Raw genomic sequence first — 23,948 nt, 5'->3', positions numbered from 1 at the left:
CATGTCTGTCTGTCTGTCTGTCTGTCTGTCTGTCTGTCTGTCTGTCTGTTTCTCTGCATGTCTGTCTGTCTGTCTCTCTGCCTGTCTGTTTGTCTGTCTGTCTGTCTGTCTGTATGTCTGTCTGTTTGTGTCTGTCTCTGTCTCTCTCTCAGATAGATATTGAAGTTTCTCAATATTGATATCCATTCATTTAAACGATCAAAAAGCGAATTCATACACATTTGAATTTAATAACGAATGTACCTTTTGACTGTATTAAGTTTATAGAGCATTGTGAACTTTTATCTAGTCCACTACAAACAGACTTTACAACCAAACTGCAACCCTCGCCCCTCCACCGATCGAATACTGAGCTTTGATTGAATTAAAACGATTAAGACATCAAGTCGATGATCATATTATTACACTTAAAGATTGCGCGCCACACTATTGGAGTCCTGAATCCGCAAAAGATTTCCCTGGAATATATGCACTAACCATTCATCACAGTAAACTATTCATGTTAGGATTTGCATTTGCTACCCTGACAGTAAACACGAATACACGTAATAGATAAATGAACAGATATATAAATATGATAAGAGAAACTGAAGAAGCAAAAGAATGCGATAATCAAACAAATTACTATTATGCTGTACTGGTGCAAAATGCAGACAAAAGTCAGTCATCTAACAGCATACATTATGTAGACAAAGGCATAACGTTGCCTATCAATTGCATATTGTTTTAAATAATTTTTTTTACAAATTTCCTCTAAGAACCCCTTCCACAACGTAGCTATGTAGTCTAAAAGTAAGAAACGACTTCAAACTTACCACTGCGACGTTTAGTACTGCATAGTAGAGGATGCTCATCAAGGCCATCTGCACAATCGTTTTCACCATCACACAGATCAAATTGGTTTATACAAGCACTGTCATCGTCACATGGGACGTCGATACCGGTACATTGTAACTCGGTTGCCTCAACTAAGGGATTGAATAGAAAATACCCGATAACAATTTGGGTTCATTTTACAAACCATATAAATGTTGAAATATTGCCTTTCTGACTATTTCTCGATCAATTTAAACAATCACTCTCATCGCTATATGCCACTTTTCCACTGTCACATTGTAACTCTTTCTTAACTGAGTAAATGAAATACATTATACTTAATGTCTCAGTCAATACGGTGTCACATCTTTGCCCCATCGGAGTAAAACTACATTTCGAAATAATGGAGGAAATAAAGTTTCAGATGTATAGGAGAGAGATTGAAAAAACAACGTTACGTATTGAAGAGAGGAAGCAATTAAATTGTTAAATCCCCTTTTCCCACCCTTTCCACTTCCATTTGCCCCCCCCCCCCCCCGGTCAGCAGACCCTGCCCAAAGTAACTTCTGTTTAGCAGTTAGAAGGCCAATTCAACCGAAAAATACCAAATTGATAATCTTACTATTGCTGTTAAATTAAAAACAATTCTATAAACAGTATAAATAAATGCAAAGTACAAACCAGAACCAGTTAAAATGACGCACAGGGCAGCGATTATAGATAAACATCTCATGTTCATTAACACAGTGAAGTCGCATCGACAGAGAGAGCCAAAGTGAAGTCGACCGTCCTATTTTGTCTGTATTAATAATTCGATATGATATAAACAGAATACTTTTGTATACATTTAAATTTGCATACATGACTATTTATATTAAGGAAAGCTCTTATTCAATGTTATGCATCTACTAAATATTCATTTATGCCATGACTCATGATACAATGGGGTAACACTGGTAGAACAATATATAGAGGAGTTGACACCCGCGTGAACATTTAGAATATGAAATAATGACCTTCCTCTTCAAAATCCAACCATTGTGAAAATACCTTTATTTCCCAAAGTGACATTCTCTCCTTTTACTTAATACCTCATTTGTACATGAAAGACAGTAACCAATTAGCCTCTGATAACTTCATCTGTTTAGAATAATAAGGGTTTATTGCTTTCCTAGGCCACCGGCCCATATGCAAAAAGAGTACATAACACGAAACAAAAATAACATGCACTTATTGCACAGGTACAGAATTTATAAATGAAGTTCTCAATTTCATTGCTTGGAAAACAAATTAACGCAAATTTATCAGCAAATCATTATCAGATGAACACTTTAACCTTTTGAATTTGTTGAAGTTTGGTTCTAAATATACATAAGGTGGTAAATACGTAGGGTAGAGCAAATCAAAAGGAAATGGTATTCATCTTCTATGTCACCAGATTTACATATTTTACATACTCTTTATTTGCGAGACAATGCCTTGGTAACGTCCCTCTTCGATCGATATCGGTGCGGAGGTTGTGGATTAAAAATGTTTAGAATATAGCGATATTAATCACAGAAGCTGATATCATATTGAATTTATACTATTTATCAATTTTTGGGGAGACAGTCACAATTATCACTGTTCATACAGACACCTATAATTATGGCTACAATCATGACTTCAAGAATGGCAGCAAAGTAGCGGAATTTGTCGTAGTTCTGCTCAATATTCATTTGTTTGGTGTTCAGTAAATTTGTTCTAGTTGTCTGTTTATCCTTTTTGGTCACACGTGTAACTTGTCTTCAAGGCAAGCCTTCAAAATGCATGCGACAGGATGGGTGATTATGCGTGTGCCTCTCTCTCTCTCTCTCTCTCTCTCTCTCTCTCTCTCTCTCTCTCTCTCTCTCTCTCTCTCTCTCTCTCTCTCTCTCTCTCTCTCTCTCTCTCTCTCTCTCTCTCTCTCTCTCTCTCTCTCTCTCTATCGATCGATCGATCGATCGATTGAGCGCCAAAATGTTGTTGTCTTGCAAGCCGCAAACACTTTTCCCCGGAATACATGCACTAGCCAATTCAACCGGACGGTAACTAGATTTGACAACGGCCATACAGGAGAATACATATAGTGACACTTTCTCACCTAACTTTATATAGTATAAAGTGTACATACATAGTTTTAACTTCATTATAGACTATAGAGCTGGTTCGAGTCCATTAGTAATTTAACACTTTTGGGTAACCACCATTACTCAAAAGTGACCAGTTATAGCCACTAAATGGGCGATAACTTTTACTTTAACGATGTTATACTTCACATTCGACGAGTTTGTAGGTTTTCCTCTAGAACGTCAACCATATTGTTAGACCGTAAGATACGTCGTGTTCTTAAGCTCTATCATGCTTCTTGACCATGCCATTATTGTAATAATCTGTACCCTGCACTGTATGCAGTCAATCAAATATCGTTGTGTTCTAATAGGTGTCAAAGTGACCATAATATTAGCCTTTTCACTGATTTAACCACCTAATGTTATATGTCAATGGTAAACAAAAGTTTTTAGCCAAAGTCTGGTATTTTATCAAGTACAAAACATTAACAAGTACCACCATATGCACTAACCAATTCAACCAAATACACTTTTCAAGTTAAGACTCGCATTTCCTATCCTAATGGTAAACACAAATACATTATAATAAATATAATAGATAAATGAACAGATATATGAATATGAAAAAAGATGCTCAACAAAGGCATAACCAATTTGCTCTAGGAGCCCCATTCATAGGCATGTCATCTAAAAGTAAGAAAAGAATGTGAACTTACCACTGTGACCCCCTATTGTATTCGGCCCTCGTCAAGGCCATCTTCACATTCGTATTTTCCGTCACACAGATCATATTGGCTTATACAAGCACTGCCATCGAAACATGCGAATTTGCCAGGAAGACATTGTAGCTCGGATGCCACAACTGAGAGATGGGAATGACAAATACCCGATGACCCGTTCCGTGACACCCGAGTGAACATTTGGAATATGAAATCATCAACCTATATTCTTCAAAATCCAACGATTGTGAAAATACCTTAATTTCAATTTCCCAAAATGACATTCCCAATTATAGTACATCATTTGTACATGAAAGACAGTAGCCAACATAGCCTCTGATAACTTCATTTGTAACAACAAAGTTATGTCCCTTTTCAAACAGTTAATTCCGGGGGGGGTTTCTACAGAGTAGGTCGACATACGTTCTCCTGTAGCTCTGTTATGTAACCAGCGTGCATTGTATGAAAACCCCTTTCAGTACATTTCACTTTACAATGAATTATATCAAGACAATATAAATACTTTAAAATTGAAGTAAAATAATCATGTGACGTAATCGTAGACATGTCTATTGATAGAACACAATATCTGGAATAATTCCCTTTTATTACACATGAACATGCATTTAGGCCAAATAAACAAAAAGTCATTTGGTTCCGGTTACCCGACCCCACCTAGTTTTTCACGCCGACCCTAAACTTTGTTTTATATATTTCGAGACAAAAATTAGGAAAATCGCGAAAAAATAAGAAAATCGCGAAAATTGTAAAGTCTCGCAAGAAATAGTGGATGTGGAAACAGTCATCAACTGATAAAGACAATATAAAATTGTTCTTCCAATCTGTAATAATAGCTGTACATCTGATGAGAAGAAACCAATAACACATATACCATATGACGTATGGATATGTGTATGTCTCATGTATTTTTGCTTGGTTCCTTTTTATACTCTACTTTGTCCCTCGGACAGAACGTAATAGGGCCACATGTGTATCGGAATGCAATACCCAATGCACGTTAAACTACAATCTACACCTTTCGTAAAGTGTAGGGTGAAAACCCGTTGTTGTGTTTTTTAAACCAGTTTATGACCAGTTATCTGTAATTCTTTTTAAATTCCTTGCAGTCTTTACATTTTTTGTTAACCTGAGCAGCAGCGAACCAATTTGTTTGGCCATTTAGGAGATCTCTTTGTCATTTATTCCTGAAGTGGCTATTGTTCGCAATTGCACTACATATAGAAAATATATTATTTTTTTAAAAATATAAGTCCATTAGGCTGTGAGGTTTCATATTCACTTTCTTGCGAGATGTAATTTAATACCTCACGTCACTATATAAATTACTTACTTATAAATCACTCATACACTCTAAAACCATTTGGAATACTTGAATACTTGGGTTTTCAGTGCCTCAATTATCATGCATGATGTATGTAAATGGGATTTCTATCTTAATTATAGTAACAAATGTTTGAAATGTATGTTTATGTAACAAAGAATGTCTTTTTTGAAAAAAAAAATATTCATTGTTCTTTGGGGGCCTTCAGTATTTACAAGGGGGCGGAGGAAATCACGCATGGTCTGTTAAGTAAAACATGACCCCCCCCCCCCCCAGTCTCCATTTGTAAAAAGTGACCCTCCCCTTTATCCCATTTTGTAAAACATGACCCTCCCCATGACAACTGCATATACTGAACGTTAATCAATATTCCCATTATATGTATACATACAAATTAAATGATTTTGACTCTGTATTAGAAAGCAATATTTGTACAGATAAAGTGACAAACAGTAAAAAACTGGCTAGTTGCCTTTCTCTTATAATCATACACAATCTAGTTAGTATCTAAAACGTGCTTTCCACATTGTGCATACTCTGCCTGACCTGGTCACTTATAAAAGTTCCCTGATATCACTGTCATCATCATCACGTTCACCTTCAGTATTGCCATTATCAGTGTCTCTCTAATCTGACTCACTGGTACTACTTGAGTCAGTACATGTGTCACTGTCCGTGTCCTCTATGACATTCAAAACTAAATCACCATCATCATCACCGTCATCATCACCATCATCATCATCATCATCATCATCATCATCATCATCATCATCATCATCATCACTGCTACCATCACCATCATATTTTAACAACAACATTCACGTACAGTGTGAGTGATAAGGTGAGATGGGTACTCTCAACAAAATGCATCGTTTTATTAAACAATTTTCTTACAATATATGTATTTTAATTTTTGTATTTTGGCATGTAAAGTACTCGTAAAAATAAATGTTGACTGCCCATCTCACTTTTATATCTCAAAACACAAAACAAATTGGCAATAACTGAATCTTCAATTTGGTCACAAAACTACGGATTGTAAAATGTGACCCTACCCCCAAACATTGTAATGCAAAATATGACCCTCCCCTAAGAACACGTTTGTAAAATGTGACCCCCCCCCCCGATTACTCCGGCCCTCCCCCTTGTAAATCCTGAAGGCTCCCTTATCAATTATTAATACCTATATCCATATATAGACATATTATATGTAGTCGTGTTGAAAAAAATGCATAGGTATGCAGTGTATTTTAGGGTGACCCCCTTTTTCCCGTTTCTCATCACCGACCTACCCAAATTTTCTGCTCCTACATCAAAATAAACAAATATTTTTTTTCGCCCACCCATAATATTTTGCAAAACAGCGTCCCCTCTGGCAAGAATAAGGAAGTGTTTGGACTGCTGACGTCATCGACAGTCATGATGGCGATAACGACACCTGTTCAGGAACACAGCATAATATAGCATTTCTTTTACGACGGAAGCGATTCAAGTATAATGGGGTTGAGAACATGCCAGTTGTGTAGAGATGTTGTGAAAGGGCTTGTTACCAGGAATCCAATAAAAAGAAGGCAGAGAGGAGGAAAAGAGGGGCAGCTGGAGAAATATGAAGACGATGATTTTTGTTTTTACTTTAAAAAAAAAATAGTTGCCATTAAAAAGTAATGAGAAACATAAAAAATATATAAGGTCACCCTTAACTATACACATCAAGTCGGCTTTCATGTACCAGAAAACTCCAGAGCTCGAGGATCCATAACAGATAGCATGGGACGGAGATGTGTTGGAGTTCTCTGACCGCATATTTCAAGAGCTCCTAGTATATGACCCCCAACTCCCAGTTGTATAACAACTTTTTTTTTCGTAAGGGAACGGACTGCTAGGCGCAATACACGATATTTGCACTTACAATCATGTAGTGGTGTAAGAATTACAGACCTCACATGATTGCGATGTAATTTGGTACTGTAGATCATAACAGATCGTCAAGCAAAACTAAAACAGCAACGTTAACAAAATGAACATTTGGTGCCACAACCCAAACCTATAATGGGGGTTATCGTGTTTCGTATCATGTTTGTTCATGTATACTGTTCTTGGGACAAAACATTCCATGAAAACGAAAGGAAACGTACCTCCAAAGCTCATCGATGATGGCGCTGCAAAATTGGATTGCGAAAACCAACATGGCGGCGGACAGTGCACATGGACACCGAGCAGGGTCTTTAAAACAGAAAAATAAGACGCACAAGACGGGACGGCATCGGAGTAAAGGAACAATAGACAATGAGTTAAAGGGTAAGTTCATTCAAGACTTCATTGATATTAAATTTGTTGACACAGTGATTGATCGCTGACAGTCATGATTCACACAACCTGCGATCTAGCCTCACGCTTGGTATGGTACATTGGTAGTGTTGTTGCACACGTGTTTATGGTAGCAGTGTTTATCTCTACTGTACATGTACATTGTACGTGTATACTCATCCTGCTTGCACACGGAGGTCGTCGGTCCATGATTCTGACACTCTCCCTTATATGTATGTATGTATCATATGTATGTATGTATGTATGTATGTATGTATGTATGTATGTATGTATGCATGCATGCATGTATGCATGTATGTATGTATGTATGTATGTATGTATGTATGTATGTATGTATGTATGTATGTATGTATGTATGTATGTATGTATGCATGCATGCATGCATGCATGTATGTATGTATGTATGTATGTATGTATGTATGTATGTACACAATGTATGTATGTATGTATGTATGTATGTATGTACACAATGTATGTATGTATGTATGTATGTATGTATGTATGTATGTATGTATGCATGTATGTATGCATGTACAGGTACTTGAATCAATCTGTATGATTAAAAAAAATCATATCGAGTACCTATGTGTGTGTGTGTGTGTGTGTGTGTGTGTTTGAGGAGAATGTCAGAATCGAGTGTTGTACATTTACGCCATCAGACTACACTGTATTGTACACTGGGCTACTACATTACTTACAAATGCAATCATTGATGAATATTCTTGTTATTTCTAAGGGTACATGTATACACTTACAAGCATACACGCTGAGGTAGACATACATGCAACTTGTAAAATAGTCTGACTTGTGACGTAGACTGTGCTGTCATGACATAGACGACGTTGTCATGACATGTCATGCATGTAAATGTAGGACGATCAGGGTATATATTCCATTTTTTTTTCAACTTGGCTTGTGCATGGTGTTTCTCTCATGGGATATTATGTTTTTGACATAAGATTATACATACATGTATTTTATCTCTAGACTGACAATAACAGAGACACAATAAAACACAGCAGGATCCTTTGCCCAGTCACATTGAAAAGTACAATAAGCATTGCTATTCTTTAACAGTGCAGTAAAAACAGGCTTCTAAGCAAAACATTATACATATGGACTTGATGATTTTAATGGCTTCAATTGCTTATTTTCTAACTGATAAGCAACATTTCAACTTGACTACTTCTACATCTTCACCTTGCATGGCACATAGTAATTGTCTCTCTTGAAATTGAAGTCAGAGTGTCAGTAAAAAAAAAATGTCATGTTACAAGAGTGAATCACCCAACCAACATCATTTTAGCGGTATATTATATCTAATTATTGTACAGGCAGAGTGAGTGTCAAAATGGTTACAAAGAAAATGAAAAGGGAAATGAGGAAGGCAGACAGAAGACATCAAGTAAGTCTAAACAAAAACCTGTGTTTTCATCTTCAGTTCACATAACTGCAATTAAATATATTTAAATCTATTTTTGAATTGAGATTATTTTCAAGGTTTGAAATTAGTAGTGGTCTTGAGCTTGGACTGAAATCTCCCCAGTGTTTATCGTATGCTGCAAAGGGTACATGGACACAAAATAACAGACTGTGTACATGATTTGTGATTATACTTCGCTGTCTCACTAACCAAGTTTGTAAGTTGTAATGCAACATGTATATTATCAACAAAAGATCAATATAACCAATAGATCAATATTATAGTGCATTTCGTAGAGACTATCACAGTGAGCAACATTTCCTGTACTCTTGAAATGTAATGCATTTGTCTGTACATAATGTGTTATTATTTTTTGTCAGTTTTTGTTTCCAAGAAAAAAATGTACTTGTATTTTACCAATGTAACAATCACTTGTCTGAAAAACCAGCAGCCAATGGAAAAAACTCCTACAGTGTTAATTGCTGTGATACTCTCGTGTAATACATGTATACAATGTATAAAATGATGTCATTCAATTTATAAATACCACTAGTAATGAGCATGCACCGGTCACAGTGACAGTAATTGCTGGTACATAGAGTGTAATATGCTACTAATAGATGACACTTTTTAAACTAAACATTATTTTTTGTCTGTGCAGGCAAAACAGAATTTGATGAAGAAACGTGAAGAGGCTGTGATGAGAAAGAGAAACATTGGCTCTGCTACTGGAGCACCTCATTTAGTAGTGAGTTTATCACTTCAATACAAAACAAAATATTGAACAAATGTATTACCAGTCTCGCCAATTTATTTTACTCTGTCAAATATACAAAATATCTTCACAAATTGTGTGTGTGTGTGTGTGTGTGTGTGTGTGTGTGTGTGTGCGTAATATACACTTACATTTGTATGATAAAATATAAAAGTGATTTTGCTATGATTTTGGAACCTCAGTGATGTATATTGTAGTATACTGCTAGTAGTCAAGTAAATTGATATTTTAGCAAGTATGTGTATCTGTAAAATTGTTCTAACTTTACTTTCTGACCAGGCAATCCTCGCCCTGTCTGAGGATGTAGACGTGGACAAAGTTAGAAGACAACTCATTACATGTGACGAATCTTCCTCAGTGACAGAACGCAATGGTATAGCTAACTTGAAGTAAGTTACATGTGACGAATCTTCCACAGTGACAGAACACAATGGTATAGCTAACTTGAAGTAAGTTACACGTGACAAATCTCCCACAGTGACAGAACACAATAGTAAAGCTAACTTTAAGTAAGTTGCATGTGACGAATCTCCCTCAGTGACAGAAAACAATGGTATAGCTAACTTGAAGTAAGTTACACGTGGCGAATCTTCCTTAGTGACAGAACACAATAGTATAGCCAACTTGAAGTAAGTTATATTTTTTTACATGTGACGAACCTTCCTCAGTGACAGAACACAATGGTATATGCGTTAGCTTACACCACAGCATAATTTGTTTATTTCTAGTGTACCCAGGTTCAAAACAAGAATGTCGTTTATTACTCCACCCCACGGTAACTTGACGGCCATCTTGGACGCTGCACGTGTGGCAGACACTGTATTGTGTGTGCTGTCACCCAATGGTGGCTGGGATGGGTTTGGTGACCTCTGTTTGACCTGTATCTTTGCCCAGGGACTGCCAGCTAATGTGTGTGTTGTACAGGTGAGAGAAAACATGGCATATGAGATATAAGAATTATTTGTCATATAGTCTGGTTCTGATTTCAGAAAATGTTACTAGAAAATGGTCCTGTATTCATTTTTCGGTAGAAGCTGGACGACAAATGTTTTAGGGTAATGTGATGGTGCTGAATCCAAAAAAAATTGTCTTCCAACTTCTACCCAAAAAGGTCTACAACAGCAACCTATTCTGAAATTGGAACTAGACTAATATTCTATCAATACAATCTCATAATGCACTGTCTTATACACTGCACCCTGCCCCACCCCCCAATTAAATCAATTAGTGCTATCAAGTACTGTTACATGTATTTATTACATATTGTGTCAAAAACTGTGATCAATGCAGTTGTGAAGTGAGAAATAACATCTATGTACATTGTAGCATTGACGGTCCATATTTTTCAGAAATCAGCAAATTTTTAGATTTCCATGTTAGATCATCATTTAAAATGAAAGAGGTTTAATGCTTTAAGTGAAAGAAAACTGAAATGAGAGAGGTTGTCACACACCTATCAAAAATGCAGTAACATGGTGTGATTCTCACACATTTTTTTTTTCTTTCTTTTCTTCAGGGCTTAGCCGAATTACCAGCAAAGAAACAGATAGACGCAAAGAAAAAATTACAGAAGTTGTTAGATAAAAGGTAAGATGGCCATATTTTTGTATGTCATCTCTGGATTTTGAAGGTTTGTTAATAAACTCTCATTATTGAAAGTGGCATCAAGTTACATTAGATTTCCACTCAGTCTTAGGATAGTTAAAAGATGTACATTGTAGCATAATTGCCTGTCAAATACAAATTTGTATGGTATGTTATTGTATTCTTTCACTATTAAAATTGTCACACAATCTACTATTGGCAGAAATGATGAGTTATTGTATTATATTCTTTCAGTTTTAAAATTGTCACACAATCTACTATTGGCAGAAATGATTGATTACTTACATGTATTGTATTGTATTGAATTGTATTGTGTTGCTTTATATTATATTGTATTGTATTGTATTGTATTGTATTGTATTGTATTGTATTCCTTCACTAACATTTTCTCACACAATCTGCTATTTGCAAGTTAAGATAGACACAAACTAAAACTATTGTTGTTGCATGTGGTACAGTAGAGTACACAAATGGGTGCATGATAGCAGTGCCTTGGTGGTCTGGAAATATAGTCACCTTGTAATCAAGATAAAAAAAGTGAAGAAACTTTTGTGTCTCGCAGCAGATCTCACGAGATCCCGCGTGAGCCATTGCATCCATAGCAACCACTTGAGAGTGGTCAAGCTGAAAGTGCCAAGTGCTTAGCAATGCTATTGTTCTCAACATCATAACACATGGCAACAGCGAAAACTTGACCGTGATCACATGTTTGACCACAATTTGTTGCTAGGCATATTTGCATATTTTGCGAGATCTGCAATGAGATATAAAATCCCTCATTGCGACCACTTGAGAAAAACTGACTATCACTGAGATACCATCCTGCTGTGAGTGTAATTAGATTACCATCCATTGCTTACAAGTATATTAGCATGTTATAATGATAATTGAAAGTTAGTGTCTGTGCCAACTTCAATTAAGGTGCTTGATCTACCATTGTTTGTGATCCAAACTACATTCATATTGACTCGTGGTTATTACATCTCAAATTTCAGGTTTCCAGACAAAAAAGTTCAACCTCTTGACAACAGCCAAGATGGTATTATGGTACTGAGACAAATTAGCAATCAAAAACCCAGAGATGTCTTATACAGGAATCACAGAGCTCACTTAATGGCCAGGCAGGTGACCTTTGACCCCAACCCCGAATCTGTAAGTTGAGCTGCGTTGTATGTAGTTAGTTTTGTTAGATTGAATTTTATTTTGATGTCAATTTGTTTTGTTTATATTTGTAGTTTATATATAAATATATGCTGTATACAGCCCAAAAAAAATTCATATTTTCATTAATAATTTTGAAAATAATTCTGTGATATTTTGATGTTAGAACGTTGTGGTGGTTTGTTTTTACCTAAGTTCAAATGTCATGTTTGAAATGAAGTGCTCTATTTTGAGAAAATGATGTCATTGTATTGTCGCCATCATTCCTAAGATGACTTGTGTTTTGTAATTATTCATATAACCCATTCTCTCTGTACAGACCGTTACAGGCACATTGAAGGTTTCTGGTTTTCTGCGAGGGCGCCCTCTGTCAGTGAACAGTCTTGTCAATCTCCCAGGTTATGGTGAATTCCAGATGTCACAAATTGACCTTTTGCCTGACCCTTGCCCTTTGAACCTAAGAGTGAAGAAACAGAAGAAAGAAAACACAATGCAAGTTGTAAGTAACTTCGTGATGTTATTTTGCATTGTAAGAAAGGGGTCCTTGTCAGCCATTGCATTTTAAATGTTTTGTTATTGTTTTGGGTTTTTAAAAACTTTTCTTTTAATTTGAATATTGCATAGGCTGGTAACCCTAGACAATAATACCTTTTAAAAGATTGTCTGGCAAATTTCATGGTGTCCACTCACAGGGGCTTGAAGGCTAAATTGATTACATTATTTACAACAACAAGTCAACAACTAAGAAATATACATGAACACATATTGTAATATATCAACAAAATATACAAAATCAACTTTTCTCTGCAACAAGTATTGAATTTATTTCTAATAAACTGTATATTCATTCTGTTACCACCCACCCCATACCTTCTACAGTGAATACCATGATTGTAGCACTGTGCACTTATTATATCTGACTACGCCTATACACGTCGCATAAACTCAACTTGTGCCCCCCTTTAAGTTGTTAAGGGCTAGCATTGTTATGTTTACTGTACTCTACGATTTGGTTTCTGCTGTATCAGGATGACAACACAGAAATGAGTGCTATGGATGAAGACATCAAGGTACTTTGTAGAGCTGATCCAGCCAAACAAGAATCGTTACAAGCTGAAGTCATACCAGACCCCATGGAAGGGGAACAAACATGGCCGACAGAAGAAGAACTGGCTGAAGCTGAAGGTATGAAAAAATAGTTTTCTTTTCACTTGTTGCTCAATTGAGAAATATAAAGTGAAATCAAAAGTACTAAACATCCACAGGGAACCTTGCACACCCCTGTAACATTCACATACCTAGGACAGGGTTGTGCACATAGCTGTACCAGCTCAGTGGAGCCATGGGGGCTGTACCAGCTATGTGTACAATATCCCTGTAACAGCTCTGGCCAACACACAAGGTGTAACATACCTAGATTTGACAGATGTGTAACTGGTATGCCAACATCAATGGATGTGAAAAATAGCAATGCAGCATAGGTTTTTACAACCATGTACAAGAGCTTTTTCCCACAGCCATGTACCAGCTATGTTAGCATAGCCATAACAGCTGTATTTCCCACAGCCATGTACCAGCTATGTGAGCAATGCTAGTCAGATATGAACAAAAGGGTTGCTACGGGGTATTATTCCACCATAGCTGTTACATGTATGTGCACATCTGTGTGCTAGGTATGCAGCTTACAGCTGTGGTACTGGGATGTGCACAGGGGCGGTATTCCACATCCATGCAACAGGCATATTTTTCACAACCATGTACCAGGGCTGTGGAAAAATATACCCTGTAGCGGGACTGTGAGGCACACAGCTGATACATAGCTGTGCTCTTCTTCCTAGCACTAGGATGTGGCCACATCCTAGTGCTAGAATGTACAAGGTTCCCTCTGTCTGTGACTTCTTGACAATGTTTTGCAAACAGATAAAGTAAACTTTCATGTGTGCTTGAATGGGCCAATAGATGTTAACAGCAGCCCAGTTTAAATATTTTTGGTGGGGGAAGGTGGAGGGGATGGGGGAAAGATCTTACGATCTCAGGTAGGAGTCAGGATGGCTTGCTCTTTACCTCTAAAATCAAAATGTACACGTCCATGCTTGTTCACTTTGTCACATTTATTTACAAGTGTAAGAAATAATAAATACTTGTTTTTCATATATTTTTGACAGCTCTACAAAAAACTGTATTAGAAAAAAGGAAGTTTAGGAAAAAAGTTCCTAAAGGAACATCAGAATATCAGGCAGCTTGGATTGTTGATGATGAAGAAAAGGAGATTGACTCTGATGATATGTCTGTAAGTTGTCTTATTTTTTTGGGCCTGAATACAGCTCTGTTCATCTTTGGTATAATAAATAAACATTTGATGTTTACAGTGCCCTCTAGTGGTATAATCTAGTAAGGATGTCACTTGAGCAGAACACTATCATGGAGAGTGCTATTTGTAGGAAAGGGTATTGCGTATAAAGTTCTGGAGTTGTATGTAGCAATGTGATCAGCAGAATGATCTTGTGATAGATATCCATGAGTAAGTTAATTTGTGACTACTTCTGTACCACACGTTTATCATTGTTTACCACAAACAAACATCTGTTGTTGATTAGCATAGTTTGATATCATATTCTATTGTAATTTGAAATTAGTTGAATAGCTCAGATGTTTTGAATCCAGTTTGCGCTTTTTGATGTGTATTTCTTTACGTTATCTACAATTTTGAAAGTTGTGTTAAATGTATATTGTAAATTATTTTTGTTTGCTTGGTATGATTGATCTTTGTTAGGGTTCAGAAGACAGTGATGATGGAGAAGATGACCAGTTTGCTGCAATGGAAGAGTCTGAAGATGACTCTGATAGTGATGAAGAGGATGCCCTTGAAACAGACACTGTAAGTTGTGTCTTTATCAATCTTACTTGCTCTCCTCCCTCAGAAAAGGAAAGAGAAAACCCTTGATTTATGTTGTGAAACACGAGAAAAAAAATTGTTCTTATTTTTCTGAACTCATTGGCAAAGAAATATACACGTAGACCCAGCTTGTTACACTTGCATTTGTATATGCATAGTTTCTCGACCACAAATATGAGTCAAAATGTCTTTATAGGCCCAGTTTGGATAAGGTTTACATTTTAGGTGTGAAAATCAGTTGTTTAACAGAGCGATAGAAAAACTTGGTCCAGAACAAAAGAATAAACTTATCCAATCTTCATGGCTCCACTAATAAAATAACACTAATTTGAGAAGCTGGGATTGAAATCCTGCCTTTAAAAATCTTTTCAATTCCAGAAGAAGGGGAGGTTGGCTTTGATTTTAAGTAAGTTACCTACTCTCAAACACAATTTTGTAGAGTAAACTTACATGTATATATGTACACTGACTTGTTTTGAAGTCTTTGATATAATTCCCCAATATTTTTCTACCTTCAACCAAGGAAAATATGAGTGACCTAAGGGGCCTTGTCAGTAGGAGTGGCTAGTGAATGAAGGAAACTATCAGGAATTCTATCATTATACCATCGCCAGTAATGTAAAAAAAAATCATGGAAAGTAATGGCAATATTTAGCATTTTGACTCATATTTCAGACACAGCAGAACGAGTGACGTAGACACACTTTGTCATGACATAGACATGCGTTGTCGTGACATAGAACGACCAGATGTATATTAAATATTATCCATATTTTTTTTTTGTTCAACTTGGCGCATGCATAGTATAATAATGTTTGTTTGTGTCGTACATAGATGACAATGACTGAGGTGGATGACGATGCCAAGTATGATGATCAGATGGATATCGAGGAAGAGAAAACCATGTAAGTAGAAACACTTTTAACTTTATATCACAACAACATTCCAAGACTGAGAATAGTGCTTGTAAAATGTCAGCAGACGAGATTGAATCAAGCTTCGTACCATTTTGTTATATTACACCTCAACATTCTTACACAAGCTGTCATTGATTAGAATCATATCACTTGACCTTCTTTAAATAGACTATTGCCTGCATGATGGTAATGCCCATGCATGCAGAGACTACGGTACTACTCAGAATTAATGCCTGTGCTGGTGGTTTTTTGACCAATGTGCATCTATTCTGGGCATCACAACAATGATGTTTACATGTGTTGCATGAATGAGATGACGAGGGGACTACAGTGAAACACACAAACATATTTCTTGCAGAATTCAAATAATATAATTATACAAATGAGCTGCATGTGCAGGGTCACTTGAGCTCCTACAAAAAATGTCATGACCACATTCAGAGGTCATCTGCAAGTACAATTTGGAAATTCCCAATGAAAGGGAAACTTTTGAATGGTGATGAACGATGAGTGGACATTGAATTATTGGCCGAATGAGTGGATAGTGTAATAAAATTAATAACACATGCGCTCTGGCATTATCACAATTTAATGCCTGCCCACAGGCTAGCATTCTTTACCGAAATGTTGCTTTTCAAAATGCCCAAACCAATGGCCAGGGTATCATCAAAATTTTGGTAAAGAGTGCCAACCCTTGTGCAGGCATTAAACTGTGATACTGCCCTCGCTGGCTTGTGTAATTATTTCAATAAACCGTGCATCCTCTCGACAGAGTCGCTTGTTCTGATTTGATTTGAGCCAAACTCGCAGCATGGTTACCATCAAATTACAAACTGAAGTACATTGTATATTATATTCTAAGAATGAGTATTTTTTAGAATGGATTCTTAGATATTTGAATGTATTGTTCTTTGCTCTGTAAATTTTTGAAATCGCAATGTATACATGTATATGTTAAAAGTGTTAAGGCGTTAAAGAAATTCAGTTTTGCTGAACTCAAGCCAGAGAGATTTAAGGTTTCATAGAGAAGGGTTGTTTGCTAGTACCGTTAATTTGAAAAACTATAATGGATGTATATATCAATTAACATTATAGGTTAGAAAAATACAGAGCTGAGAGATTAAATGTGATGTTTCCAGATGAAGTTGATACACCAATGGATGTACCAGCAAGAGTTAGATTTCAAAAGTAAGTAACTCTAACATTACACAGATTATGACAAGAGTAAAGTTGCTTTGAAAGGACAGTTGCCTGTATGAAAAAGAAATTAAATGATCAGTACCTGGTCAACTACATGGAGATATACCAGTCTTGTAAGTATTGTATGTGGTGGGATATATTCTCTTTTCTGAAACCCTGGCAAAACCACTGAATTGGTTAATAAATATTTTATCAGATTTCACCCTTTCCACCATGAGAGCATAACAGTATAATATAAGATGCAATACACTACAATGATAATTACAATACTGTAGAGTGCAATATGATAGTGTACAATACACAACATTATGTACAGTACAACACAGCACAGTACAGTACAGTACAATACAGTATAGTATAGTACAACACAGCACAGGACAATATAGCACAGTATACATGTAGTACAGTACAACACAGGACGGTACATTACAGTACAGTACAGTATAGTACAACACAGCACAGGACAACATAGCACATTATAGTACAGTACAACACAGTACAGTACAACACTGCACAGTACAGTAAAACTCAGCAAAGTGCAAGTACAACGCAATAATGTACAATACAGTGTGGTGCAGTACTGTAATACTGTAAAATACAGTTCAATATATTAAAATGCAGTGCTAAACAATTCAATCTACAATACACTACTGTTACAATACAATACAATACAATACAATACAATACAATAAATTATAATACAGGAGAATTTAAAATTTCAACCAGTACGCAGAACATAAGCTGAGAGCTTTTAACTGCAAACTGTCAGTCTTGCTGGTTATGGTAATCCTGATAGGTCACATGATCACCGAGAATTATCCCATTTTAGTAAATTGAAACAATCATTTACTTTTACAGGTTCAGAGGACTTAAAAGCTTTAGGACCTCACCATGGGATCCAAAAGAAAACCTTCCATCTGATTACTCTAGGATTTTCCAATTTCAAAACTTTGCACGGACAAAAAAGAGGATTTTAAATGAAGAGGTTGACGATGGAGTTTTGGTAAGTCAGGAATCAAACACCAAGAAATTAGGTCCATTCAAGGGGTAATAAATGTGTTCAGGATCGGAAAACACTTTGTAAAAACTAACAGTATCATTGAGGTATTAAAATCTTAACCAAAGACACACAAATTTTTTGATAAGCGGAGAGCTTTTGACTGCAAACTGTCAGTCTTGTACTGATAGAGGGCGCTGTTTATGATCACATCGCAAGGTGATATGATCACAAAGAATGCTCCTGTAGATCTTACTTAGGGAGAAAATACCTTCCCTCATCTCTGTTCAGTGTTAGGGCAGTTCTTGATGTAAATGGCCTCCTCGATACCCTGTTTGTTCCCCATATACTCCCCTATCTGTGACTTAAACATCTCTACAGTCGATCTGATGTCCTTTATCTTAATAACAATCATATATAATTAGTATTCCTTCATCTATTCTTTCAGCCTGGGTGGTATGTGACATTGCATATATCTAACGTGCCCAAAGTGTTTATGGGTGAGTATTGACAGAACACGATATTGTTGGTAACATATTTTTAGTGATTTAGTGTCTATACACTGCAATAATACTTAGTATATTCCTAATGGGAGAAAATATTGCAAGATAGCCTGTGATAAATAGAACCGAAATACCAAATGTTATACGTCAAAATATTGAATTTCTACATTTCAATTTGTGAATATGTCAGTTTGTATGGTCTGCAATTATTCATAATGTGCTCTTTGATAAATTCTCGGGCAAACATGTTCTCTTCTGACAAGGAAATATCTCGGTGTTATCAATGTGGTAGATTACACAAGTGGGTGATTGTGAGTCTTCTGTTATGGGATTCTAATCACCTTGTGATCAAGCTACTGTAAGCATTGTACATCCAAAACTGTAGACTGCAAGTATATATGGAACTAATTTTCAGAGAGCCGCCCTCCTGAGACTATAATTAAACCAATATCACATTGTAAAAACAATCTTAGATAATGAATGTAAAGAAGTAGTGATCAGAATTCACATATTTTATGGTCATTGTGTTTTCCATATCTCAACAGATAACTATGATGTGAAGAAGCCATTGGTAATATTTGGCCTTCTACCATATGAACAAAAGGTAAAATATAGTCAACTATGTATCAAATATGAATATCAAATATTAGGCCATGCACAAGCCAGGTTATTGTCTTTCAACAGAAAATATGGATTATATTAGCTGACTGTTTTACATATCATGACAACCTGTGTCTACGTTGCTGGTGCTGCGGTGCTCAAAATAAGTTTAAAAGTGTTACAAATCAATCCTATATTTCCCCAATTTTTCAAACATTACGCTGGAGGAGGTATAATTATATTATAATTACATTATATATTTCTTCATTCAGCTGAAAAATACTCACATGACCTAAGGGTTTGTTACTACAAAAAAAGTAACATAGTTAGTTCCTATACTATACTAACCTTCACGGCCCAGATATCAGTGGGTTTTGCGAACCGAGGTTGCACAGCAGGAGGGCCCGTAAGCTGTACTACAAGGTCCGCATAACCCATGGCATATCCAGGCCTTAAAAGTGTTATCATATACACCGTGTAGTGGCATGGAAACATCGTTTGAATCCCATAATCACATAAAGTGGCTCTGAAATATTTTATTTTTATTTTTGAAAAGTCAAAATAATGAAGAAATTAATAAAGCCAAATCACTGAGTGAATGGATGTTGATGAGTGCGCCACTTGCCATATTTGGGCAAAGTGTGCCGGGGTGTGATATGGAAATTATTGCCTGGGTTCAATGCACATGCTTTATATTGAAATTGCAATGGGTATATGATAGTGGAATATAAACAGTGTATTTATACAGTACAGTCTATGACTTGTACTTATTTTATTTCTATGTCCTCTTTCCAGATGTCTGTCATTCACTTTGCTCTCAAGAAACATCACACTTGTAAGGAACCAATCAAGTCCAAGGTTAGATGTTTTCAAGTACTTGACCTAACAGTTATTGTGCACTATATGTATCTTTCCCACTAATTATTTTGTATATCGATTTAGGAATTTTACTAGCATACAGGGTTATATCAATTCCTTACATTGGGGTCAAGGAAAATGTTAATAACACAAGGGGGTCATGTCATGACATCACTAGTGACTTAAAGGACCTTGTCACCATCTCACAGGGGATGACATGAAGCTAGTGTTACAAACTATTGTTTGTCCAAAAGAAAAAAAAAACATTGACAAATAATACATGACTGCTACATCTCATTCAAGCTGACAGTTTGATTATGTAAGTTGATCAGCCTATTTCTATGTCAAGAAATTTTGAGATAACCTATAAATTTGCATACGATGTGATATCGACAAAGATCATCTTGGTTAGTTTTGTGTCATTCACAATTTGACATTTTTGTATTTAATTTCTTCTGACAGGAGACCCTATTGTTTCAAGTTGGCAGCAGACGATTTTATGCAGGGGCAGTCTTTTCCCAGCATACACTGGGAGATAAACAGAAGGTACAGTACATGTAATGCATCTATTTATAATCTATAGACACGTACATGATGTACATGTACATGTATGTGTGTTTGGTGGGTCATTAAGATAATGTTACCTGGAAGTACATAATGTGACATGTACCATACATCATACTAGTGTTAATTAGCCCCAAATGGGCACCACCTGGAGGGGACTTATATGTTGGGTTTCGTCTGTACGTATCACATGTATACAGCCACATGACACAAGTGTTCATAAGTAATCAGTGTGTTTAGAACTTGGTAATTGAGAGAAGGTAGAAAGGTGATCTTAGAGATACATGAGGTTTACCACACATACTTTAATCTAAATGTATGTCAATAATATTTTATGAAGAGCATCCCAACTACTAAGAAAATGAGAGAAGGCATAATTCAGAACACTTTTCACCACTGAACCAAAAATATGTGAATTTGAATTTGGCCTAAAAATTATTGATTTTTTCCTCTCTTTTCATAAATTTTATTAACATCATGCCAAGAGGTATTACTGACTTTTAAAAAAGATTAACTTTTGGATGAGCTCTTTTAACGAATTATGAATTTTGTTTTACTTTGGACAGTATGAGAAGTATTTAAGCAATGATACAATTACAGTGGCCAGTGTGTTTGCACCAGTCACCTTCCCACCAGCTGCAGTATTGGTATTTAAAGAGAACCCAGATGGTAGGTTGATTGCAGACTTTGCCTTTTTGTCCAATATGCCATCTCCCTGCCCACTGTATTATAGGTGACCACAAACTTTGCCATTTCGTCAATTATTCCACCTCCCCCAGCTACCTAGCATAGGTGGTAGACTGACCACAAACTTTGCCATTTCATCGATCATTACACCTCCCCCACCATAGATGGCAGGTGGTCTCAGACTTCACCATGTCATGAATTATTCTTCCTCCAACCTACCCAGCATGGATGGCAAATGACCATAGACTTTGCCATTCCATTGACCATTCTCCCTCCCCACCTACCCTGCATAGGTGGCATATGACCTACAGATTTACCGTTCTGTTTATCATTCTCTCTCCCCACCTACCCAGCATAGATGGCAGATGACCATAGACTTTGCCATTCCATTCATCATTCTCCCTCCCAAACTACCTCACATAGGTGGCATATGGCCTAAAGATTTAACATTCTAATAAAGATTTTGCATCCCTCTTTATACATGTAAGTAGCATAGATAGCAGGAGACCATACGCTTTGTCGTTCCTTTAACCATTCCACCTCCCCACTTACCCCAGCATCTATCACAGCTCACCACAGTTTGTTCCATTCTATTTTTCCAGTTTAAAATTTGTTTCTAGACCTGATCATTTTGTACACAACTAAAGAACATATTAATACCTCAGCTTTACAATGTCTGTTTTGTGATTTTCAGGAACACATACATTTGTTGCAACGGGTACTTTACTTGGTGCAAACCCCGACAGAGTTGTAGCTAAAAGAGTTGTCCTGAGTGGACATCCATTTAAAATCAACAAGAAGAAATCAGTACTTCGATACATGTTCTTCAATAGAGGTAATATATAGCAGTTCATTTACATATTGTGGTTCTGGAAACGAAAATGTAAAATACCTACGTGTAGTAACTTACTCATTTTGATTATGGATTATGTAAAGACAGCCATCATTCCCTTTATCAGGTATGCCAAAAGGTATGTCCCTCAGCTTCAGTAAAGCAGTGTTTGCATGTTATAAACAGAGTGCAGTTGTGTGTGTTTCAGTTTGCCATATTTTGATAGTTGCATGACAGCTAGCACTGTTGTCTGGGGGCCACACTTCAACAAGTGAGTCCTACTACCCAATGTGCATATAAATTCAATTTTTTTTGTTCTTTTCAGTCATTTTCTGACACTAAACTCCCTCAGCACCCGTGACAATGTTAATCAATGCTGGACAATACTCTGGGCCTCAAATCTGCTTTTAAATAGCACCCCTAGTGACCAAACTATGAATATCTTTTGTCTTTCCAATAATCAACCTATGACTTTACATCTACACAAATTAGCAAATTCTAGTGTCTTTTGTTTCATGTTTGTTATTTTGAAATGTTTGAAATAACTCTTGGTACAATTTCAGAGGATATCTTGTGGTTCAAACCTGTTGAGTTGCATACCAAGTGGGGAAGAAGAGGCCATATAAAGGAACCTATAGGTAAGTCACAACACTGCACTAAACACAAGTTGAAAATACAAAGCAATTCTGAGGCTTTAGTCCACACTTGTGTTGAGTTGGTCACATGATTTATCACTGGAATCATGTGACATAAGAATGGAATATCACATTGAGTTAAGTTGAAAAAAAACTCCCATAATAGTTGTGATCAGGTTTTGATATTCTAATATAGGTTACCACCTTCACAGCACATTCACATCCAAGATTGGTCCATATTTACTATAATTGCATGATCTGGAAATATCATTTTTGACAGGATCAGGTGAACAGTTATGGCTCTAACAGAGGAACTAATCACTCAGAAGTTATTGACGGAATTTGTAATAGAAAACACTTGAGGAAATCCACACAAATGGGAAAATGTTGATCGTGTTGGTTTTTTTCTATCCATACCAGAGCTAGACTGTAAGATACGTCGTGACGTTCCACCCCCACCAGCCTCCTCTTGTGTGGTCGGCCGATGTGTGAGGGTGCGCCATCAAGGCGTACCTTACAGACTATACCAGAGCGTAACAACCTCAACCCCCCATGTATCACCTCTGGTGTTTAATACATTAAAACTTTTGTATTTGCAGGTACACATGGACACATGAAGTGTGTATTTGATGGCCAGTTGAAATCACAAGACACAGTTCTCATGAACCTGTACAAGAGAGTCTTTCCAAAATGGACGTATGATTTTTATATGTCAGCTGATATTAATTTACAACTACCTTCAGAAGAGAATGATGATGATGATGAAGACAGTGATGCAGAAATGGAGTAGAATTTAGTCATGAAATTCTGCCTCACTGGATATAATTTACACCACCAACTTTAAGAGGATTTTTAAACCAAGCTGTAAATTACTGTGCTTTTAGTAGTGGTTTAACAAATGGAACAACAAGATGCAAGAACTAGACAGAATTTGATAAGAGATCATGACTTAAGTGTGAAAGAGCAGTACATGTAATAGAACCAACATGTCAGTTGTAAC

At 36.4% G+C, this 23,948-nt stretch overlaps 2 protein-coding genes across 2 annotated transcripts in view; one reads left to right on the top strand and one right to left on the bottom strand.

The window, feature by feature from the left end:
* The window catches only part of LOC144434702 (modular serine protease-like), a 3,752-nt gene extending 3,084 nt beyond the window's left edge, over positions 1-668 (bottom strand). The window contains exon 1 of the mRNA XM_078123221.1: positions 626-668. Coding sequence (XP_077979347.1) covers positions 626-668 — 43 coding nt within the window. The remainder of the gene's footprint in view (positions 1-625) is intronic.
* Positions 669-7,149: 6,481 nt separating this feature from the next.
* On the top strand, positions 7,150-23,948 carry LOC144437800 (pre-rRNA-processing protein TSR1 homolog). The gene is made up of 22 exons (XM_078126828.1): positions 7,150-7,265; positions 8,630-8,700; positions 9,380-9,466; positions 9,773-9,882; positions 10,222-10,417; positions 11,010-11,080; positions 12,094-12,250; positions 12,579-12,758; positions 13,288-13,444; positions 14,425-14,549; positions 15,033-15,137; positions 15,990-16,060; positions 17,168-17,260; positions 18,131-18,275; positions 18,718-18,769; positions 19,318-19,376; positions 20,168-20,230; positions 20,693-20,776; positions 21,361-21,463; positions 22,176-22,316; positions 22,877-22,951; positions 23,548-23,948. The coding sequence occupies exons 1-22, from the start codon at positions 7,154-7,156 to the stop codon at positions 23,736-23,738; spliced, it is 2,448 nt and encodes an 815-aa protein (XP_077982954.1). The 5' UTR covers positions 7,150-7,153; the 3' UTR covers positions 23,739-23,948.

This window comes from Glandiceps talaboti, chromosome 1, assembly GCF_964340395.1.
Source record: "Glandiceps talaboti chromosome 1, keGlaTala1.1, whole genome shotgun sequence".
NCBI classification, from domain to species: Eukaryota; Metazoa; Hemichordata; class Enteropneusta; family Spengelidae; genus Glandiceps; species Glandiceps talaboti.
The sequence above is the reverse complement of the archived record's forward strand: the minus strand, read 5'-3'. Positions and strand labels throughout refer to the sequence as shown.